Source organism: Lissotriton vulgaris, chromosome 2_2, assembly GCF_964263255.1.
Source record: "Lissotriton vulgaris chromosome 2_2, aLisVul1.2, whole genome shotgun sequence".
In the NCBI taxonomy this organism is placed as follows: Eukaryota; Metazoa; Chordata; class Amphibia; order Caudata; family Salamandridae; genus Lissotriton; species Lissotriton vulgaris.
In genome coordinates this window covers 309,047,165-309,065,033 of record NC_141688.1, presented here as the reverse complement: position 1 = coordinate 309,065,033, position 17,869 = coordinate 309,047,165, and the positions used below count along the sequence as shown (strand labels likewise).

At 49.0% G+C, this 17,869-nt stretch overlaps 1 protein-coding gene across 3 annotated transcripts in view; it reads left to right on the top strand.

The window, feature by feature from the left end:
• LOC147729362 (uncharacterized) overlaps positions 1-17,869 on the top strand; it is a 347,110-nt gene that overhangs the window by 81,011 nt on the left and 248,230 nt on the right. For all 3 annotated transcript variants that reach the window (XM_086959634.1, XM_086959632.1, XM_086959631.1), the window contains 2 exons: positions 4,658-4,781; positions 10,486-10,558. In XM_086959634.1, the coding sequence (XP_086815760.1) occupies positions 4,658-4,781; positions 10,486-10,558 (197 nt within the window). The remainder of the gene's footprint in view (positions 1-4,657; positions 4,782-10,485; positions 10,559-17,869) is intronic.

Sequence of the window (17,869 nt, the reverse complement as noted above, 5' to 3'; positions counted from 1 at the left end):
GGACTTGCAGCAGACCGCAGTGTTCTTAGGATGGTGCCTTCGGATGCAGGGTGACTACTCCTTAGCCACAAGGGAGAATCTTGAAGAAGGAAATCTTGATGTCCTTTCGCAGAAAGTCGTGTCTTGATTCCAAAGATGATCTAATTTTAACAGGGGGCCCGCTCCTATCTTTATACTAAAAAAAGGGGGCTGACCCGGTGACTAGGTCCTGCCTATGGGTGGGACTAGGAGGGGGGTGGTTACACCCCTCTCCCATGCCGGACTTCCCCCAGGCCAGGGGCTGGTGTGCCCCTGGAACTGGTTCTGACCGGCCTATGCATAGTGAGCACCGGGGTGCCACTCAGCAGTCACCTTCCTGTAAAGCCCTGCCTACCCAGGATACACAAAACCCTGTCTGGGACGGTGCTAGCACCGCCCACGACAGGAAACCCTTTGTCCAGGCTCCCCTCGCTGGAAGGACTCCCAGCTGCAGGGGGTCAGACTCGTGTCTGTGGTGGCAGCATTCATTTTGTGGAGCTGGGGCTTCGTTTAACTTTAACCAGGGTTCACAGTTACATCCATGTCGTGTCCCTCTAGAAGGGTGGAATGCTAACCCCGTCGCCAGAATTGGCGAGGGGTTAGTATTCCAATTCGTATGACACCTTACTCGACATTTTTGATAAAGCAATACCAAAGATAGCATTTAACCGCGAGGATTATAATGCACTTAAGAGTATATGGTATGCGATATCATAGAACAGCTATTAGGACTTGATTCCGCAAGCTGCAGACGGGCTCAGCTCATGCCAGAGCACCATCTCACACGATTCCAAGCACTCTGCCTTCAGGATTATTAAGGCCTGCCATAGGAGTGACTGATAGGAATCTGTGTGTCCATTTTAGGGTTAGATATAGGTATACTATATCTACAGCAAAGGGTGATTACACGACTTTGCCCCAGCTGTCATGCAGCCAGTTGTGTCACATTTAGGAGGCCAGCCAGGGGTGGCTTAATACATGCTTCAGCCCCTGGTAGGCCCTGGGTACACCTATGCCCTGAGTTACAGGGTCTGATAAGGTGGCCCAGTACCAATTGGTAAATGCACCTAGGGTACATGTTGTAATTTAGAGAGAGAACAGCCAGGCTGTGGGTCTGATTGGCAGGCCCACAGTCAGAGAAAGTCGTAAACCAGTGAAACAAAAGCAAAAAATCTGGGTGATCATAGGATTTCAGACCCTACTCTCCTACACGAATGCCAACAAGGGATTTGTTCAGAAAACAAAATTAGATATGACTGTGTAGATCAAGCTGTTTTAGCATAACGTGTCTGGTGCCTGCCTTTTGGATCACATGAGTAGGTGTAGCTGGCACTTGGTCTTTGTGTATTGCTCCCAGACATCGAAATAAAAAGCCATAGGTGTTGGCAGGATCGGCCATCTCTGACTTACTGAGGTGGGGTGGGGGGGGGGGTGGAGCTGTCACCTACCACACTTGCACATCACAAAGGCTCTCCCTTAGCATAGTGACAAAGATCCGACACTAGTCTATTGTGACCCTAAACAAGCTAGGGCCAGGGAAAGGAGGCAGGAAATTCCAAACGCTCATGGGGGTGGGTACCTCCAGAACCTTCTCCTGCTTCAAAGTGGGCACCAGGTATAAGTATTGGACCCTCAGAACCAGCTCTCTAGTGCACTCTTGGACCCGTGGGTACTACAGAAGGACTGCTGTGCTGCTTTGCTGCCAGAAGGACTGCCACTCTACTGCTCTGCTTCCCCGCTTTCTGACAAGGAAGACTAGACCTACACCCTTCAACCCACGCTGAAGTGACTCCAAGGGTCAGCTGACTGCCCTCCTGTTTTTAACTACAGGGAGATAACAAGCTGCAGAGGCTCCCTGTTACTGCCCACCTGGCTTTCTGCATGGCATGCAACTTGACCTGTCTGAACCCTGCTGGCCTCTGCTCTGCTGGAGTGGTGCCGCTCATACCCTGGATCCTTGGTGTGACCTCAATTGTGCTCTCCTGAAGTTTTGGGCTCTTAGTGAACACCAATATCTTACCACCCAGACTTCCCACCAATGTGAAATTCTGGCGAACCAGACTATTTAAGCTACAGTGGCCGCCAACGATACCCGGCAGCGTGTGATCTGCACTTTGCACTACAGCATCCACAGCTCATGGTGACTACCAACATGAAGGTCCATCCTAAACCCCTGCCACTCCCAACAGGAGCTTTGTGCTACAGTGACTACCGTCCGCAATGCCCGGCCTGCTCTTTACACTTCAGTGACGTCCATGTACGACGCTCCCCTTGCTCCATGTGGCCCATCCAGAGTGAATGTACACTTTGTGCTGCACTTTGAAGGTAACTCTTTCAGCGGGACTAACCAGGTACCTTCATCCGGCACGCACTCCATCATGGTTGGCCTGAGGTGGCACTTGAACCAGTCTCCCATGACCAGATATTTGTGAGTGTCGCTTTGTGATTTTAGGCGCTTTACTTATTTGAAATCTTTAAAACTGCATGCCTCCGGATCTACTGATTGGGTTTTTGTTCTGTTGTCAAATCATTTATTTAATTTTATTCTATGTTTGTAAATTGGCGTGAGATTTTTCTTGTTTTGTGTTTTCACGTTACTCTTTGAAGTGCTACATAAATGTATTACCCATTGCCTCTAAGTTAAGCCTGACTACCTTTGTCTCAAGCTACCAGAGGGTTAAGCACAGGTTTATTTGTGGTTTGTTTGAGTGTTGCCCTGACAGAGACTGTGGTTCTTGCTTGAGTGGGGTTTAGCTCCCCTCAATCAGTAACAACACCAATAATTTAAAAAGAGTACGTGGAACGCCCTAAGTCTACAGCTTATCTTCATTTCTGCATGTTTATGATGTTGAAAGGTTATTTTCGGGTTATTTACAAGTTAATGTTAGGCTGACTACAGGTTCTTTCATCTTATGTTCGATGTATGTTCTCCAATCATGGCATCATTCTGCAGCCTTCTCCACTGTTCTTTTAAGATTATTTTCAGTTTGTCTTCCTACTGACTCCAGCTTATCTTAGTGCTTTATCCTCTGTCTCGTGCTGTTTTCAATGGTTCTGCTAATTTACTCATAGTTATCTTAGTGCTGTGTCCTACTCGGTCTCATCCTGTGTCATGCTGTCTCCAGTTTCTTTTCATGCTGTCTCCTGGTTATCTGAGTACTGTCTCCAGCTCTGTCTCATGCTGTCTTCAGGTTTCTCTTCATGCTGTCTCCTGGTTATCTGAGTACTGTCTCCAGCTCTGTCTCATGCTGTCTCAAGTTTCTCTTCATGATGTCTCCTGGTTATCTGAGTACTGTCTCCAGCTCTGTCTCATGCTGTCTTCAGGTTTCTCTTCATGCTGTCTCCTGGTTATCTGAGTACTGTCTCCAGCTCTGTCTCATGCGGTCTCCAGTTTCTCTTCATGCTGTCTCCTGGTTATCTGGGTACTGTCTCCAGCTCTGTCTCATGCTGTCTTCAGGTTTCTCTTCATGCTGTCTCCTGGTTATCTGAGTACTGTCTCCAGCTCTGTCTCATGCTGTCTCAAGTTTCTCTTCATGATGTCTCCTGGTTATCTGAGTACTGTCTCCAGCTCTGTCTCATGCTGTCTTCAGGTTTCTCTCCTGCTGTCTCCTGGTTATCTGAGTACTGTCTCCAGCTCTGTCTCATGCTGTCTCCAGTTTCTCTTCAAGCTGTCTCCTGGTTATCTGAGTACTGTCTCCAGCTCTGTCTCATGCTGTCTTCAGGTTTCTCTTCATGCTGTCTCCTGGTTATCTGAGTACTGTCTCCAGCTCTGTCTCATGCTGTCTTCAGGTTTCTCTTCATGCTGTCTCCTGGTTATCTGAGTACTGTCTCCAGCTCTGTCTCATGCGGTCTCCAGTTTCTCTTCATGCTGTCTCCTGGTTATCTGAGTACTGTCTCCAGCTCTGTCTCATGCTGTCTTCAGGTTTCTCTTCATGCTGTCTCCTGGTTATCTGAGTACTGTCTCCAGCTCTGTCTCATGCTGTCTTCAGGTTTCTATTCATGCTGTCTCCTGGTTATCTGAGTACTGTCTCCAGCTCTGTCTCATGCGGTCTCCAGTTTCTCTTCATGCTGTCTCCTGGTTATCTGAGTACTGTCTCCAGCTCTGTCTCATGCTGTCTTCAGGTTTCTCTTCATGCTGTCTCCTGGTTATCTGAGTACTGTCTCCAGCTCTGTCTCATGCTGTCTTCAGGTTTCTCTTCATGCTGTCTCCTGGTTATCTGAGTACTGTCTCCAGCTCTGTCTCATGCTGTCTTCAGGTTTCTCTTCATGCTGTCTCCTGGTTATCTGAGTACTGTCTCCAGCTCTGTCTCATGCGGTCTCCAGTTTCTCTTCATGCTGTCTCCTGGTTATCTGAGTACTGTCTCCAGCTCTGTCTCATGCTGTCTTCAGGTTTCTCTTCATGCTGTCTCCTGGTTATCTGAGTACTGTCTCCAGCTCTGTCTCATGCTGTCTTCAGGTTTCTCTTCATGCTGTCTCCTGGTTATCTGAGTACTGTCACCAGCTCTGTCTGCTGTCTCCAGGTTTTCCTTCATGCTGTCTCCTGGCTCTAGTTTTTCCACGTTTGAATCAAAGCTCTTGTCTATGTTATGTGCAGAGTATCTCTTCGCTGTCTTCATTGCAGTGCACCTGTATCTTTAAGGTCAAGTTGGAAGATGAAGAACGGAAACGAAGAAGGACATAGAGATGGCCTGGTTCATCTTTCTCTCGAGAAGCACCGGCGCCTGGAAGGCGGTGATCCTTCTTTCAAAGGCAAAACACAGCAGGTAAGCAGCTTTATTCATCGTAGATGGGACTTGACTCTATTGACAGATCATCCATGTGCTACCTTACCATGAATATGGGCCTCCAGAAGCTTCCCTCTACAGTGTCAAGAGACAGGTGCCCCTCGTTCCTGCGTCCTGTGAGTATGGTTCCCTCTACTGCGAGAAGCTTCCCGCTACGTTGACTCAAGAGGTAGGTCTCACTCAAACCTGCATCCTGGGAGTATGGGTCCCACAACTGTGAGAGCTTCCCTCTATAGTGTCTCAAGAGGCAGGTCTCCCTCGAACCTGCATCCTGTGAAAATGGGTCCCTCAACTGCATGAAGCATCCCTCTACATCGCCTCAAGACTCTGGAGGCAGGTCTCCTTCTACGTCTTGTGAGTATGGGTACCTCGACAACGTGAAGCATCGCCTCAAGAGGCTGTTCTCCCTCGAACCTGTGTCCTGTGAGTATGGGTCCCTCGACTGTGAGAATCTTCCCTCTATGCTGACTCAATAGACAGGCCTCCCTCTAACCTGTGTCCTGTGAGTATGGATCCCTTGACTGTGAGAAACTTCCCTCTGCACTGTCCAAAGAGGGAGGTCGCCCTCGAACCTACGTCTAGTGAGTATGGGTCCCTCGACTGTGCGATGCTTCCCTCTACGCTGTCCCGAGAGCAGATGTCCCTCAAACCTGCACCCTGTGAGTATGGGCTCCTGGACTGTGAAAATCTTCCCCCTACGCTGTCTCAAGAGGCAGGTATCCCTTGAACCCGGTCCTGTAAGTATGGTTCCCTCTACTGTGAGAAGCTTCACTCTATGTTGTCCTAGAGGCAAGTCTCCCTCCAACGTGCGTCTTGTGAGTATGGGTCCATAGACTGCTATAAGCTTCCCTCTACGCTGTGTCAAGAGGCAGGTCTACCTCGAACCTCCATCCTGTGAGTATGCGCCTCTTGACTGTGAGTAGCTTCCCTCTACACCATCTCAAGAGGCAGATATGTCTCAAATGTATGTCTTGTGAGTATGAGTCCCTTAATTTGGAGAGGCTACCCTTATCTCAAAGGGCAGGTCTCCCTCTATCCTGCGTCCTGTGAGTATGTGTCCTTTGACTGTGAGAAGCTTCCCTCTACACTGTCTCAGGAGGCAGGTCGCCTTTGTATGTGCGTCCTGTGAGTATGGGTCCATCAACTGCGAGAAGCTTCCCTCTACACTGTGTCAAGAGGCAGGTCTCCCTCTATCCTGCGTCCTGTGAGTATTGGTCCCTCTACTGCGAGAAGCTTCCCTCTATACTGTCTCATGAAGCAAGTAGCCCCTGAACGTGCGTCTTGTGAATATGGGCCCCTTCACTGCGAGAAGCTTCCCTCTACTGTGTCTCAAGAGGCAGGTCTCCCTTGAATCTGCATCCTGGGAGTATGGGTCCCTCGACTGCGAGAAGATTTTGAATGAATGAATGAATGAATACATATATGTAGAGCGCTGGCTACCCGGAGGCATCCCAGCGCTTTTATACCCATAACGGAGCAACACCACTCAGCAGAACAGGAAGGTCTTCAGCTGTTTTCTAAACGTTAGATGATTGGGTTCGAGCCATAAGTTATCGGGAAGTTGATTCCAGCTTTTTGCTGCATGAACGGCGGCCACCTGAACGAGAGCGCTTGACCCTCGGAACAGAGAGCAGATTACGATGGTTAGATCTTAAGGCTCTGGAAGATTGATAATGGCAGAACAGAGGGAGCAGGATGGCCGGACTGTTGTTAGTTATCGACATATGGGCCATACACATGGCTTTAAATTGGATCCTTTCCTGCACCTGTAGCCAATGAAGAGACCGCACGGCAGCCTTCGCCGAGCCATATCTCGGTACCTCCAAGAGCATATGAGCTGCACAGTTCTGGACGGACTGAAGTATCTTAATAGTGCCTAAGGGTGCACCCAGATATACGCATTTACGTAGTCCAGTCGAGAGAGAATCAGGGACTGGACAAGGATCCGTCTCCCTCGAACGGAAGTAGGGTCAGCACCTTCCTTAGAAGCCTCAAAAGGCCATCACAAGTCGAGGTGACCTTACGAGCCTGAACTTGAAAGCCCAGAGTGGGATCAAGCCAAACCCCCTGAATCTTGATTTGGTTCTTCGGGGTAGGAGAGGGGCCCAGACAACTCGGCCACCAAAAATCAAGATTAATGGGGGCCTTATATCCCAGCAACATGATCTTGGTTTTTGATCCGTTGAGCTTTAGAAAAGAGGCATCCATCCAATCGAGAACCTTGTTAAGACAAGGGGACAGGTTGTTAGTCCCAGAATCCACAGCATCCGCCCTAGCAAGGAAAACAACCAACTGCGTGTCATCAGCGTAGGTGACCAGCTGGATTCTCCAGGGTAGAACCACATCAGCCAAAGGCCTCATGTAGATGTTAAACATGGTCGGGCTCAATGAAGATCCCTGGGGAACGCGGTAATGCAGTGGAAGTTGGTTGGATGCTGCTTCATCTTCGAAGACTGAAAAGGTTCTCTTCGACAGAAAGGACTGGAGCCATTTAAGGGCAACCCCTGCAATGCCAGCCTCCCGCAGACGGTGGATCAGGAGTGGGTGGTTTACCGTGTCGAAGGCTGCACTGAGGTCCAACAAGACCACCGCCGCGCAGCCTCCTGCATCAACAATTTTCCTAGTCTCCTCCACCACCGCAACCAGAGCAGTCTCTGTTCCATGCTTAGTTCTGAAGCCCGTTTCGGTGGAATGCAGGGCTCCCTCGTTCTCAATGAACAAAGATAATGCAAGGTTGACTCTGCAATTTTACTAAGCCCTGAAAGCAGAGAAATGGGTCGATAGTTAGACCAGTCTTCCGGGTCAAGGCTAGGTTTTTTTAATAGAGCCTTAACTCTGGCCTGCTTCCATGGAGAGGGCACTACACCTGCCATCAAGGAGGAATTGATGACATCCCTAATAATAGGAGCAACAGTGGCCGAGGCCTGTTTAAGTACAGATGGAGGAACGATGTCTAAAGGGGAGCCGGATTTAAGATTCCTGAGGAGTCTTTCCACCATGGGCAAATCTAACACAGGGAAGGACTCAAGTGCTATGGGGGGAACCGACAGAGTCAAAGGGACGGTGGTCTCGATGGTGTCAGAAGTTCAGAAGGCTGAGTATATGTTAGCTACCTTCGTGGCAAAGAAATGGGCCAGTACAAGGCAGCGTTTCTGGGGGTCAATTACTTCATTAGAGGGACAAGGGGGAGTGACCAGAGACTTAAAGATTTAAAAAATGTCCCTAGGTGAAATAGCGGCATCGGCAATTTTCCCTTGATAGTAAGTGGATTGTGCGATTTTTCATTGGTTCTTGTATTCCCTAAGTACCAGTCTATATTCATTTTTATTCTCGCAGGATAAGTTTCTTCTCCACTTTCTTTCAGCCCTCTTGCAACTACGCTTAAGAATTTTCCAGTCCGTGGAATACCAGGGCAGTTTATTTGAGATTTTCTCTATACTGTCTCAAGAGGCAGGTCTCCCTCGAACCTGCGTCCTGGGAGAATGAGTCCCTCAACTGTGAAAAGCTTCCCTCACGCCCTGGGCACTCAAAAACACTTGACCAGGGGCCACAAAGTATGGTCTGTGGTGTGACCGAGGGCCGCACTGATGTCAGCAGTGTGGTGTTAGGGACTCTGGGTGGGTCAGGGAGAGTGTCAGGTGGTATAAATAAACGTTAAATAAACGGGCAAGCATTTATTTTCAGGTTAATAAATCTTGCCAGTTTATTTAAAAAAAAAATCTAAATGGTAGTGCTCAGCAACTAAACAGCAACTTGTGCTGCTGTTCACTAGGGGGGGCCGCAGTTAAAGGTCAAAAGGGCGGCAAGCGGCCCCCGGGCCGTACTTTGAATATCCCTGCACTACGCTATCTCAAGAGGCAGGTCTTCCTCGAACCTGCATCCTGCGAGTATGGGTCCCTCGACTGTGAGAATCTTCCCTCTATACTGTATCAAGAGACTGCTCCCCTCGAACCTGCGTCCTGCGAGTATGGGTCCTTCCACTGTGAGAAGCTTCCCTCTACGCTGTCTCAAGAGGCAGGTCTCCCTTGAATCTGCATCCTGTGAGTATGGGTCCCTTGACTGGGAGAAACTTCCCTCTACGCTGTCTCAAGAGACTGCTCCCCCTTGAACCTGTGTCCTGCGAGTATGGGTTCATCGACTGTGAGAAGCTGCCCTTTACACCATTTCAAGAGGCAGGTCTCCCTCAAACCTGCGTCCTGTGAGTATGGGTCCCTCGACTGCGAGAAGCTTCCCTCTACACTGTCTCAAGAGGCAGGTCGCCTTCGTACGTGCGTCCTGTGAGTATGGGTCCCTCGACTACGAGAAACTTTCCTCTACACTGTCTCAAGAGGCAGGTCGTCCTTGAACATGCGTTCTGTGAGTATGGGTCCCTCGACTGTGTCAAGCTTCCCTCTACGCTGTCTCAAGAGGCAGGTCTCCTTCGAACCTGCGTCCTGTGAGTATGGGTCCCTCGACTGCGAGAAGATTCTCTTTACACTGTCTCAAGAGGCAGGTCTCCCTCAAATCTGAGTCTTGTGAGTATGGGTCCCTCTACTGTGAGAAGCTTTCCTCTCTGCTGTTTCAAGAGGCAAGTCTCCCTCAAACCTCCGTCCTGTGAGTATGGGTCCCTCGACTGTGAGAAGCTTCCCTTTTTGCCGCCTCAAGAGGCAGGTCTCCCTCAAATCTGAGTCTTGTGAGTATGGGTCCCTCTACTGTGAGAAGCTTTCCTCTCTGCCGTTTCAAGAGGCAGGTCTCCCTCAAACCTCCGTCCTGTGAGTATGGGTCCCTCGACTGTGAGAAGCTTCCCTTTTTGCCGCCTCAAGAGGCAGATCTCCCTTGAATCTGCATACTCTTGATGGAAGTGACCCGATTAGGGCCACCCGGGTCACTCGCGACCACCTCTCTGCCTTCCAAGAAATGAAGAGTCGGTGAGACAGTAGAGTATACAAACCAAGGTATTTATTAGCAATTGCGCTCGAGTGGAGTCCAGTCGGACTAGCCTCCTTAGCTGCTACCGAGGGGACTGACTTCAGGACAATTGGTAAAACATAATATGCATTTCCAACACCCCTAAAGTTCCATCCAGACTGGAATTTTCCAGCTCGGGCACTGATGAACAAAGGAGGTACAGAAGGATGAGCTACCACCGTTGAACGGGTACATGTTATCCCATTCTCAAGGTTGTCTTGTTCAGGTTCAATGCTCTCTAGTGTGGGAGCAGGGCTACGAGAGAGGAAAGGCATGCAAAAAGAGTATAAGCTATTCATTAGTGCATTAGGATCCAACCTTGAATACAATAAGAAGACGTAGCCCAAAGCAGCTTTCCGCTGAGGCAGACAGTTCATGAGACAGAAGCTTGCTTTCGATCACAGTACAAAACGGCAGCTAAAAAGAAAATGGTGCCGCAAATGCTAACTTAACTTGCAAAATACTAGAGGTCTCCCTCGCACCTGCATCCTCGGAGTATGGGTCCCACGACTGTGAGAGCGTCCCTCTATAGGGTCTCAAGAGACAGGTCCTGCTCGAACCTGCATCTTCCTCGATATCGCAAATAAAGAGACACTGCCTTGAAACATTGAAAATGTGCCGTGAACCATCTCTCTGAAGACAGACTGGACAGGTGCTATGCCTTGAAATCCAGCTGTTCCTAAGTGTTCTGCTGCCTTCTTATGCTGCTTCTCTTACCACTCTCTCCCCATCCTAGGGACAGATGTCTGCCAGAAGTCTGACCACAGAACAGGAGCGGCTGATCCAGTGGTACGAGGCGAGCTGGAACTGTAAGTAGCGCTAGACCCCTGTAAACCTGACTTTCTTTGAAGGCCTGTGGGCAGGCATGTTGGTTCTATGTATTCTCCCCAGTAATGCACTAGTGCTGGGATATTATGAAGTGCTGTGATATGTCCTGATACTATGAAGAGCTGCTCTGTGGTGGTGTATTGTGTCTTTTGATGTTCCAAGTTGCCTTGAGCCCTGATGTTGTGATGGGTTGCAGTGAGCTGTGATGCGATGCAGTGGTGTGCCTTGAGTTGTGATATCGTAGTAGACTGTAATAAGCTTTGATCTGTTCATATGCTTTGCTGGGTGATGTGATATATCTTGGTGTGCCACATGGTGTCTATTGATTTCTTTATAGATTTGAGAATTGCCAAACATTTCTTCTTGCAACCTTGAACTTTCTCGCAGAAAACTATGACTAATTAAAGCTTAAGGAGCTGTAAAGCTGGACTTCGCCTGACAATCAGGACTTGTGTGACTGTCGTGTATAAGTGCGTGCGTGATATATAAGCTTCCACTGATCACAGATGACACTGCCTTATTGAAGCCCATGCATTGGCCCGGCAGACACAGGGTCCTGTATAAGAAATATACCTAAAAAACTTAGACTAAAACAAGAATAACACACCAAGGACTGACATTTGGACTTTATTTGTTGCTTCTACTTGTGTGCTAGCTGCTCAGGTTGCCAACTATCTGCTATCTGCAGTTCACGACGTGGGGTGGTCGTTGTATGGTGACCTTGGAGCATTAGCACTGATTGGAATATTTATTGGAATTACTATAACTCCTTCCGTGCTCATGACGAGCTCGGATCGTCACGCTGCCCAGTTGCGCTGTGCTCATGACGAGCTGATCTCGTCATGACACGCACGGCGCTCACATGCGGGGCTAATTCCCCCGCTGTGCTGAGCGTTCTAATAAAACGGGCGTGGTCATGACGAGATCAGCTCGTCATGAGCACAGCGCAACTGGGCAGCGTGACGAGCCGAGCTCGTCACAAGCAACGCGGCGCTGCACGTGCCAACCCTCCCCTCAGCGCCGGGGGGGAATTAGCCCTGAGGCGAAGGTGTTAAGCACTTCCCTGCGCAGAGTTCTCCTACTACCTGTTCTGTTTTTGTTTAGGGTCCAGTTTGAGACATGCTGTGTCCGCATTAAGATCCTGAATGGCGTGGCCCCTGCTCTGTGGTCAGCAGTGTCAAGAACGACATTTTATTATTTATTTATTTAACGATTTGTAGAGCGCCTGGTTACCCGGAGGCATCCCCGCGCTGTAAGGACTTGCGATGACCAAGGGAGGAAAGGAGGTCCTATTTGGGGAAAAGGAGAGTTTTCAGCTTTTTGCGGAAGCGAAGGTGGCAGGGTTCCAGCCGCAAGCAGCGTGGGAGCGAGTTCCAGCCTGAGGACGCTTTTACTGCGAAGCGTCGACCACCAGTGCGCGCCTTCCTGAATCTTGGGACATTGGCCAGACGCTCATTGTCCGAGCGCAGGAGTCTGGGTGCTTTATACGGGTTGACCATGTCTCTCAGGATCGAGGGGCCTAGACCGTTGAGGAGTTTGTGGGCGGTACACATAGCCTTAAACTCTATCCTCTGTCGCACTGGAAGCCAGTGTAGGGCCTTGAGCGCTGGCCTGGCAGAGGCTCTGGAGGGAAGACTCATTAGCAGCCGGGCAGCCGCATTTTGGGTGCGCTGAAGTTTTGCCAGAGTAGATTCGGGGGCTCCTAGATAGACGGCATTACTGTAGTCCAGACGAGCAAGGATCAGGCCTTGAACCAGGAGTTTCCTAGATAGGGGAGGGAGTAGCAGAAGGATCTTTCGGATGGATCGCATGAGTCCGAAACAGGTTCCTGCTGTTTTGGCTGCCTGGGTCTTCATGGACAGATCAGGTTCAAGCCAGACCCCCAAAGTCTTGATTTCCTTCTTCGGGGTGAGCACCGTGCCAAAAACATCGGGCCAGACCGATGGAGGAATTGCTGACTATTTCTTGCCCATCAGCATGACTTCGGTTTTAGATCCGTTGAGCTTAAGTGATGACTCGCACATCCAGTGGTGGATTTCCTGGAGGCAGTTCAACAGATTGTCTGGGCGGTGGTCAAGATGTGAGAGCGAGACGACCAATTGCGTGTCGTCCGCGTAGCTCACAATCTTGATCCCAATGGGGCAACTACGTCCTCCAGAGGGGCCATGTAAGCGTTAAACAAGGTGGGACTTAGCGAAGACCCCTGGGGGACCCCGCTAGACAGAGGGAGTGAGGCTGAGCGGGAGTTACCGTCCCAGACCTGGAACGAGCGGCCCGACAGAAAAGATTCTATCCAGGCCAGTGCGGTGCCCCCGAGTCCTGCCCTGGCCAGCCGGTGGAGCAAGACACGGTGGTTCACTGTGTCAAAGGCTGCACTAAGGTCCAGGAGGATCACTGCCACTGACCCTCCTGAATCCAAAATGCACCTTGCCTCCTCAATGACTGCGAGGAGGGCGGTGTCCGTGCCGTGGCCAGGACGAAACCCAGTTTGGGACCGACGCAGAAGGTTGTTGGATTCGAGGAACTGGAACAGTTGGACATTGACCAGTTTTTCGGCCATTTTGCTAATGCCCGGGAGGAGCGAGATCGGCCTGTAGTTTGCCAGATCGGTGGGGTCCAGTTGGGGGTTTTTAAGAAGAGCTTTGACTACTGCACCCTTCCAGCTCGGAGGGACAGAGCCTTGGGACAACGAGATGTTAATCAGCTCCGTAATAGGGGGCACGATAGCAGGGGCAACTGTTTTCAGGAATCTCATGGGAGGGGGTCACAGGGGGAGCCGCTTTTCATCTTGGCCAGAGTCTTTCCCACTTCGTCCAGAGAAACCGCCCTAAACGCAGTCAGCTGTGGATGTGGGATGTTTCCTGTGTGGGTGACATCCCTAATCAATTCAACAGATTGGTAATCCCTAAGTGCAAAAACAAAAGTAAAGGAGGCTGTAGCTTCTCAGTGCAAGCTCCAGTCTTACAGAATCCTCTCCCAGAGCAGTTATGCCACGCAGACAATTTTATTCGGTTTGGGAGACGCTTCAAATCATGGCTCTTCAAACAAGCCTTTCACTGCTGAGCATCTTCTCGATTCCGTGATCCACTTTAACCCCCCAGACTATGATATGTCGTCGTAACTTTCAAAGAGAAGTGTGGATTCCTTAAAAATGGGAAGCTCAGCAAGTTATAAAGTGGCGTACAGTATGGGTGTGAGTAACCTGTGCGTCCCAGTCTCACAGGGCTCTCACAAAAGGTGTAAGCAGAGTATGCACTGTGACACTATGCTTGTGAATGACCTGTTCTCACTTTCTTGAAGGCTCTGTGATTTTTAATATCCTGGCTTTCAGAAATGTTTTTAAACCGGTCTGTTTTCCATGTAAGTTTCCAGTTAAACTGTGGAGGGCAGCTTTCTGTGCTGGAGCGCCGAGAATACCTGTAGCTGGTGCAAGCACTATAGTAAAGAGAAACCTAGGCTATAGTATTTTTGGTGTTCTGTGGGGTCAGGTCTTTTCATCAGGCTCTGGTGAGATTCGTTCTTGAGTTTGTCTTCCCTCCTCAGTGCCTCGATTCCTTGGCTCGCCTCTTGGAGCTGTGACGTCATTAGTCCATAAGTGCATGCTATGGGGATAGGACTCATCTCTGCCTCGGCTGTTATACTGACCTGCCCCACAGTATGTGCCCTGTCATTCAGTGCACTGTGATTTACCCAGAATAAACTCAACATCTGCAGTCTTTGCTGCACCCTAAGTTGTACACAATGATGGTATATCCTTGTAGCTGGCACCTGCCTTATGGACTCTGTACATTTGCTGAATCCCTGTGTCTCTGCTCTTTGAGGGTCTGCAGCCCTCGCACACTTGGTCACCACCAAGAAGGGACGGGGAAGCGTGTGCGGTGGAAACCTTCACTCTGGCAGTCACCAGACCCACTCTGGTCAGATTTAGAAAAAGAAAGCAAGGAACCAGACCTGCCCTGGCTTGGATACATATGTCCAGTCACTGCAAAGAATGTCCCATACTCCATTCAGCATGCTCTATAGTCTGCTAAACATGACACCACTCTACTAACATGTCATGTGTTCTCCTAAACATGCCTACTGCTGTACTAACCATGACCCCTTCTCTGTAAAACGTCTCATTATTTGCTGACAATGCTCAGTGCCTCACTCAGCAAACTTCTTGCTCCATTCACCATATTCCATCATCGCCTAAGCTTCGAAAACGGGTGTTATGTCACACCTTTCTTTAATCTAAACTGTTGTCTTTGCTGGACTTGGCCCTGCCTGCAGGATCATCCACAGATGTTCTTCCTTCACCCTCCTGTTTTCTAAACCCATGTTTGTTGGTTTTAAGGACCCTACACACTTTACCACTGCTAACCAGTACTTGTGCTCTCTCATTAAAGCATGGTAGAACTGGCTAGCACCCAATTTGCATATTTAATTTAGTAGTAGGTCCCTAGTAAAGTGGCACTACATATGCCCTGGGCCTGTAAATGAAATGCTACTAGTGGGCCTGCTGCACTGATTGCGCCACACATTTAAATAGCCCTTTAAACATGTTTCAGGTCTGTCATTGCAGCCTGTGGGTGCAGTTTCACAATGATTTGTCGCCCTGACAAAGTAGACTATTTGCCTTACCCAAACCTTCCATTGTAATACATGTATGTCACCCCAGGGATGAGTACTGTTTAGGGATGATGAAGAGTTTTAGGGGTCAGGAATGGGTAGAGATTAGGCACTAGAAGAGGGTTTCAGGGTTTCACAGGAGGCAGCATTGACATATCAGGAATGGGTGGAGTTTAGGGGTGATGAGGGGTTTTTAGGGTTCATGGATAAGTGGAGTTTAGGGCTGGTGGTGGTGAATGGCTGACAGTGTAAATTACATAAATCTAAAAGTATGCATTCTGAAGTATAACACTGAAAAAAATACCTTGGAAAGAACTTTCTGAAAGTAAGTTCTGCAACCATTGCATTAACACATTAAAAAATAAGCAAGAAAATGCCAATTTCATTTAAAACATATTTATGTGAAATGGTTTCTATGAAAAGGTAAATGCCATTCATTCTGAAACTTTCCATTAAACAGTTCATTTTAAATGGTTTCTCAGTAATGCTGTTCTATGAAATAATGGTTATATGAAATCATGTACAACCGGTCCCACACCTAGTCTTGGCCTGTAGAGTGACCAGCGACACGTATGGCCCTGTTACTGCCCAACTTTTCTAGTGCCCAGAACTTTTTATTAAGACCAGGAAAAGTACAGTTAGGTCAACCGATTAGGTAACCCAAAAAACGCATTGTCAGCAAAACAGGGAGCAGGGCAGTGTAAACATACCGGGCAAATGCTTCAAGGACACAATAAATGAGTCACTTCACACCATCCACTCTAGGGCCTCTCAAGGTGAGCAGCCCTTCGAGGTCCATACACAGCGTGGCACAAAGACTGACCACATGCATAAGCAGTAGTTGGGCCACAGCCCAGACTCCTTGGCGTACTCTTCAGTCCACCCCTGCCCTTCCATCTCATCGCTTGTATTGTTTCTTTCCGCCTCGCTTCCCTTGGCCCCTAACTCTCTCGGAGTATGATACTTATTTGAGCTCTTAGGGCCCCATCTGACCTCCAGTCTTGGCACGGTGAACCTTCCTGGTCTCAGCAGTGGTGGATGGAGTGAGAGGCCAGTCGGACCCTGCAGGCCACGTTCTCTCTTGTGAATCCAGACTTGAAACGACCTCGATGGTGAGGAACTGCTGGAGGTCAGTGAAGTTGAAATATGGGTGTGTATATTCCACTCTTAGGGCCAGATGTAGGTAAATATAATTTACCGCTTCTAAAATACCGAATTTTACTGATTCGGTATTTTAGAATCGGTAAATGATATGTAGCTAATGATTCGGTAAATTTTACTTAATCGGTAAAATTCGGTAAATACCGATTCGGTATTTACCAAATCGGTGTTCCCCATTCATTCCTATGGGCCTCCAGGCCCATAGGAATGAATGAGAATTACTGATTCGGTAAATACCGAATCGGTAATAGGGGGTAGACCTACAAGGGTGGCAGGGTGCCACATTGACACCCTGTTGCACCCCTGTATAGTGCATGGGTGCACATGTGGGTGCACTTGTGGCGACATACATGCCCTAAGGGGCAGACATACATGCTAAGGGCATGTATGTCTGCCACATGGCACTGAATAAAAAGTACACAATTGCTTTTTAAAAGGTATTTGGAATTTACCACCAACTAATAGTTGGTGGTAAATAACAAATCCTTAAATGTAAAAAGCACTCACTTGAGTGCTCTCTACATTAAGGATTCGGTAAATTACCGAATCCTACAATTTGGCCTCCTACATCTGATAAGCCTAATTCTGGTCGGTAACGGCCGAAATTCGGTAATTTCGGCCGTTACCGACCGGAATTAGACTTCCTACATCTGGCCCCTAATAACATAACGAATTTGTAGACCACAAGTTCACCCAGATGGGTATCTTGGCTCTGAATATTAGATGATTATTGTTACCCAACTCATCAGTACACATTATATTGACCACAGAAGGCTTAAAGGCCGAGTGAACATGCCACGATTTGAACCTGTGACCAAACATGTGGTCAAACACAGACCCCAGCAGTGGGCGCGTTAGTCTACTAAGCCACTAGACCAGGCTTCACCAGATGAAAGTGGGGCAGAGACCCAAATAAGCAAGCATGCGGGTGGTTGTATCCCCAGGGAAGACAAGAAAACCCCGGGTAGGGAGAGTGTGGTGGTGTGGGGGGGGGTTTCCTGTTCTATGCAGCATTCACCATGATACACTATTCCCCCTGCACACTGTCCTTCAGAAATGCAGCAGTAAAAATCCATCATGGTGGACAGGATGGACGTAACAGGGCAGGTTGGTAAACAGGCAGTGTTGGTGAAAGATGTGTGCCCTCCACTACTATCAGCTGCCATCAACCACCAGTCTCCCTGTTGCCTCACATGGTGGACACTAATTGAGACCATCTGTGGTCGGGTATATTTTGTGTGCACCCAAGGTCTTGTGCTCTATAGATGGAACCTCACTAAAACATGCAGCGATGTCGATGGACCGGCCGCAGCCGTCGCAGCCGCAGCGGGGGCCGCTCCTTCTCCTACATCACCACCAAAACCTGGAACAACTTACCCCTCCATCTTCGAACAGCACGGTCCCTGGCAGACTCCAGGAAGAAACTCAAGACCTGGCTCTTCGACAGACACGCTGCACTCACAGCGCCCAGATACCCCTAGGGGTGACAGTGGTGCGTTCTACAAATGCTGGCTAATTGA